This window comes from Pyxicephalus adspersus, chromosome 10 (assembly GCF_032062135.1).
Source record: "Pyxicephalus adspersus chromosome 10, UCB_Pads_2.0, whole genome shotgun sequence".
NCBI lineage: Eukaryota > Metazoa > Chordata > Amphibia > Anura > Pyxicephalidae > Pyxicephalus > Pyxicephalus adspersus.
Genome location: NC_092867.1, coordinates 13,110,547 through 13,116,546, shown reverse-complemented (window position 1 = coordinate 13,116,546; position 6,000 = coordinate 13,110,547). Strand labels below are relative to the sequence as shown.

Genomic DNA, 6,000 nt, shown 5'->3' with positions numbered 1-6,000 from the left:
TTGTTTAGGAACCATTGTATGCAGGTCTGACAGTGGGCAGCTGTACCTCTCGCTGCTGCTCCCATTAATTCTCTATGGGGTTGCTAGGGGTAGAAGTTACCTGCAGCCAGTGCTTTTTTGTGTGAAAAAAAAAAGACCTGGAACTCATATCTTGTTAATCAATGAGAAAAGAAGCCCCGACTGTAGCATTGATCCCGAAGCAGTGGGTTCACTGGCATGAAAAAGTGGTAACGCCACCACAACCTCACTGCCATTCTTAACATAGCCTAAATGACTAACTAAGCCCTCGCCATTCCCCATCCCATCCCGGTCCACTAAACACTAACCCTGCCTGAATATACAAAAGTCTTGCTTGGATAGTCTATACAAAGGTATTCAAATCCACCACATCATTCAGCTGCACTCCAGTGACTTAAATGTTCTTTATTTTTTTTAACACCTTTTAATTCCTTTTAGTTAGTTATATATATATAACAAAATCTACAGGGAGGTTATAAAATGGAATGGCAAAAGATACAGATACAACAAATGGCATCATATTAGTCAAATGACAAAAAAAGACAAAAAATATTCCATTTATCAATTGGCACAGGTACAGCACCGCTGAACTACCTACATATACCTTCAGCAGGAGCCACTGACTGGAAATGATTAAGAATGTGACTAGATATTAAGATCTATTACAGTAAAACTATTATAAAAAATTAAAAACTGCCTAAAATAAAAAAGAGAAAGTCATATATACAAACTTCTGTACAAGATCATGAAACAGGAAGTGACAGATATTAGCAATGCCACCATCGGTTACAGTTTTCTCTGTTATGATTTGTAAATTGCTCCCTTAGTTTTTTTACTGCATAAATTAGTATCCACAACTCAGTAGCTCACAAAGTCTTTTTTTTGTTTTGTTTTTTACTTTTCTCATAATACATCTTATAGTAACATCTCATAGTAAATCTAAGAGACTTTTCTTGTATTTAGGATGATTGCACAAAGGAGAAATTGAAACACTGCGGCCCAAATGAGGTAAATACAGCAGCGTACAACTGGAACTAGGCGAGTGCTTTACTGCATGATGCCGGAATCCACGGAGGGCTGCTTTCTTGTCGTCTTTGGAGGGGGTGGTGGTGGTGTTTTGCTGGGTAGTGGTGGTGGCAAGTGCTGAAAAACAGAGATGGATATTATTAGATAGTGTGGACAGTATGCATAAATCATCAGAAAGACAATGGGGTATATTTTTAGTTTACAAATAGTATTTTTTACGCTCCTATGACATTTTCTCCATTCTGCTCTGTGAAATGGACACTTCAATAAATATCAGCTCTCTTGGTTTCCCATGCTTCATTGACAGGTTCTTGTGCTGGGCTCCACAAAATTTTAGGCGAGAATGGTAATGTGGAGACCAGCAGAAGGAACCACTGAGTACTATGGGTGACCCAGAATATGAGGTTTCTCAGCTGTGGGACCATATTCACAAGGAGCAGGCTTGGCAAGTATTGAATTTCTCTGATATGAAATGTGGTCACTTATTAGTAAAACTTTACCCTACTCTTTAGTATCTCCTGGTTGTCTCTTAACTAGCCCCACTTAACCAGTTCCTGCTCTCCTTTGCAGCTTTCATCACCCCCTCCCGCAAAAAAAAAAAAAAAAGATAAACATGAAATACTGTTCATAGGAAAATAGATTTTGTTATTATTGCTTTCAATTTAACAATTATTTCATGTTCAAATAGCTTTAGCACACCTTGTACTAGAAATGAAATGTACTTGGAAGAATGCTTGATTTCAAATAATAATTTGTCAAGCTGGAATGCATCTTTTGAACTTTTTTTCACCTTAAAATGTGTAGACATTTGAATAGGATTTCAAAAGCAATACTGCCAAATGCTGTGTTTGTGTGTTAACGTGTGTCTTTTTTGGTTTGAATACTAAAGCTACTGCCTAAACAATAGGTACGACGTGGAGAATGTGTACATTGACAAACAAAATCTGTGGCCTAGCACAAGATCAACTCCACTGCTACCAGGATACTTCTGTATTTTGCTTGGTTCTTAGGATAATATGCAGTTTTTTTGATAATGGTTCCCCAAACCTTTTAGTCTGGGACTTTTATTTGCTGCAAAAATTGAGACTTTCTATTCCATTTGCAGGAATCATGGGCACCATGGATGTTTTCCATTCCTGTGTCTTTCTACTGTTAGTGGGGATGAAAACATTACCCTTCCATCACTTAACAAAGATTCTTAATATGGAGGCTCCTGTCCTCCTTTTCATGTTCCTTTGTTATGACTTTGTTAGATCACTTTGGTTTGATTTTAGCTATCACATAATCTTTACAGCTATTTAGGTCATCTTTAAGGTGTTTCTTCTTTGTAGTCCTTGTCCCTCTGAAGTGGGAGTCTGAACAAAAAGTTTTCTGGTTGGAAACCCCAATTTGTGGTTTTGCGAAGGTGGTGTGGAAATCCAAAATTTCCTTCTAGTTGGGGGATTTCTGGTCTTTCCTCTTCACAACATAGTCTGAACCACTGTAAAAACAACCAGGGTCCGAGAACCGTTTTCTTCTCCTAGGTGGCTCAGAAATATTGATAAGTGTGATCTTGGGGACTGTTTTTTTTTTATCCTTGTCAGGGTGTTTTTAGCACAATCTCCTGAGTTTCTGGTACCCAGTATCTGTGCTTATGTTTTCTGTTGTACTATGTCAGCTTCAGGTTTTAGCTCCTTCAGGCAGCTCCATGTTTGCAGTCTTGTGCTTATTACCATTGTTGCTGTTGCCCACACTTCTGTTGAACTGCTTTTGGATGCCCTGTAGGTAAAAGCTTCTTGTGCCCTTCGATGTTTGCAGAGTTTTCTGTACAAACACAAGTCTCACCCAACTTTCTCTAAGATAATTCCATTGGCACTGCTTGCTACAAAACTGGGCATACTGGTAGAAAGAGGTTATCCTAGGCTGGCCCATGACTTTTTTTTTAGTTTGTAAATGTCCATTTCATCTAGTGTTCCTCAATTGATACCAAGTAAATAGTTATTTTCAAAATTCTTTCATTTTTGGTAGAAGTATGTAGAATTAATTTAACTCAACAGACAAGATAGAAAGTCACAGATAAATCATCAGTAAAACATGTCATTTTACATTCATTGTCAGATGAGGAAGTTAAGAAACTTCTGACAAGTTGCAGAATTTGCATTGCCCTCCCAGTAGATACATATTTGGTGTCTTGTTTCGTACAGGAGCCCTTTTCCCATTTCAGATGTGGCGAGTCTGCCAGTTTACATTAGAGCCTGTTCGAAGCAGATTCACTGACTCGCACACACCTCGGGGGAGATGAGAACCTTATGTAAAAGGCACATCTGCAGCACAGCAACAATCTGTCCTGCCCGCCTCCCTCTAGTAGTCTGCTGTTCGCTTTGAGTAAAATGAACATAGAAGCTCCGAGTATGAGGCCTGTGTGCGAAGCTTTTAGGCAAATGCTTCATGATAGAAGTTTAACACAAGGTGAAATAAAAGAAACATAGAGCTCCAATCCAACTACAAAACAGAATATGGTAGTAAATGAAGAATAAACATCCAACAATACAATTGCTTTCCACATCTACTTATCTAATGTCCATTACCAGAGAACTTACTAGGTAGCGCCTTCGTTATATCACAGCTTGTGATTTTTTTTGGTTTCATTTCCCTATTCATCTATAAGTTCTATAGGAGTATGGGCCAAAAATAATAGGTCCTAGCTTATTTTTTTTTTTTTTTATACATGTACAATAATACTATTACAGAAACCCCTGCAGTAAACACAGAAATTAAGAATTCTACATGCAGTGTTTTAACCTCTTTATTATTGTTTTTTTTTTATTTCCTTTTTTTTAATGGCTTTGAATTTGCTAGAAAACATGACTTTTTAATTCTCTTAGTACCACCGTCAGCCTCACCATAAATTTTTCAATTTTAGGAGCATCTATTTACCTATAGCTATTTTAGGGCTGATATAGAGCGTCACTGTGATCGCTGCGGCTGGTGGCAACACATCTAGGATAACAGCTGCCAGCTAGGGCTTTTTGGTGCCTACACAAGGGAGGTTTACACTATTAATTAATACAAGCATAAAATGTTGTTAACTGCACATGCTAACTTACAGAAAGATTGTTAATAAAATACATAGTCTGGTGACAGGGTCTCGTTAAAGGTTTAAACAGTAATGAATTCAAAACAGTAACTAATAATGGCCAATCAGAATTCACATTTCACTGAGATGACATATCATATCAATCACTGTGTATAATAGATACAGTAATTAGGATAAAAACATGCAAATGGTGTGCTAAAATACAGACTGAAATCTGGTTACATAAAACAAGCACATTAACCATTGCACTGCATTATTTTACTTTAATATTACTTACAATGTTGCTGTTGCTTACCCCTCTTTCTTTGCCCAATATGGCTACTGAAACAAAGTACCACAAGTATTCTATTTGAGGATATTTAATCTGAAAAAAGGGGCTCCTGGTGACTTTTAATCATTGCACTAACATTTTGTTTGAGCGCTTGCATGTCTTATAGATTCACATATTTACAATATTGAATTTATAGTGAGTGCTGAATGTTTAACTTCATTGATAATCTCAGTTAGAAATGCTGAGATAATCTCAGTATATCATGTGCAATATGTGCATTGAATGGCAGTGTTCCCTTTTAAATTGATATATTACCTACAGCAGAACAGAAGGGCACTTATGGAAGCCATATAGGCTTTGTCAATATACAACAGACCACGTGTAGAAAGAAGGAATAGCAGAGCAATGGCCTCATCATTAAGTGGCTCATCTTCTGCTATCCCACACACATCCATGACCTAACAACTTTGCTTTACGTGTACTAGAGAAAAGTCAAATCAGTATTCTGTAGCAGGAGTAAGAAAATCCCAACATTAACTGAACCAAATTAGGTAAATAAACTACATGTGTCATGAGAGAAGCACAGGAGGATGCCATAACTGCTTTCTTAAAATTGCTTGGCATTAATATTCTCAAGCTAATAACCTGAAAAAAAAACACGCTAAAATGAGAATAAGAAAACCTTTTCCGGGTAAGAACATGAAAGGTTGACAGCCAGGAACCAAATATTTCAAAAATTAGAAATGTGTACTGTGTACATAATTCTCTCAGATCAGGTGTATTTTGAAATGTGTATTTAGCCTCTTGCCTATCTCTTTGCTTTAACTAAAAGACCTGAGATCCCTTTATATAGCTCTCTAACACCACCTTGTCTAAAGGAACATTGATGTGAGAGATTTCACACCATGGAAAGGATTAAATACTAAATACAAATCTGCAAATCTAAGTCAGCAGATGTGAGGTCTGTGAAATCACAGTTTCACTGATGGATCTATAAATGTCCCTAAAATTATTATATAATCCAAGAACATCATTGCAGAAACTTACCAAGACTCCATGTTTAAGCTAGTATATCATTTTCAGGCATGGAGTCAATGTTAGATTGGCAAATCTCCAACAACGATGAAAATTTCCAATGATGAGAAAAGAAGCCTTACAGGGAGTTGTTGGCATTTGAAGGTGTGAGTGGTCATATTATCACCATTATGGCTTTTCAGGGCCGTGCACAGCCAGATTCTGGGTCTGATTTATTAAAGCTTTCGAAGGCTGGGGAGAATACACTTTAATAGACTGTTATATCATAAGTAGTGAAAGTGCAATAACCCCATACAATCAGAATTCATCTTTCAATGTTGAACCCAGAAATTTTTTTAAGCCAGGTGGGAAGAAATTATTGGTGGGTGGCAGCCCCTGTATTGTGACTCAATTCTTCAGCAACCACCCAAAATCAGCCGGGTGGTTACTGAAAAGGACCGGGTGGTGTGCCCGGCTAAAAGGGGCTGCAGTTTTTAAGTTTACCAGACTATTGTATATGAGACAATTTAATTTACAGACATAGCTTTTCACTTGCACAATGTACACAAGACGAAATTTATATCTATCAAATTAC

At 37.3% G+C, this 6,000-nt stretch overlaps 1 protein-coding gene across 1 annotated transcript in view; it reads right to left on the bottom strand.

Annotated features, from left to right (window-relative positions):
- Positions 1-408: 408 nt before the first annotated feature.
- The window catches only part of LOC140339922 (dedicator of cytokinesis protein 1-like), a 92,998-nt gene continuing 87,406 nt past the window's right edge, over positions 409-6,000 (bottom strand). The window contains exon 26 of the mRNA XM_072424838.1: positions 409-1,161. Within this exon, the coding sequence (XP_072280939.1) occupies positions 1,066-1,161 (96 nt within the window). The 3' untranslated portion in view covers positions 409-1,065. The remainder of the gene's footprint in view (positions 1,162-6,000) is intronic.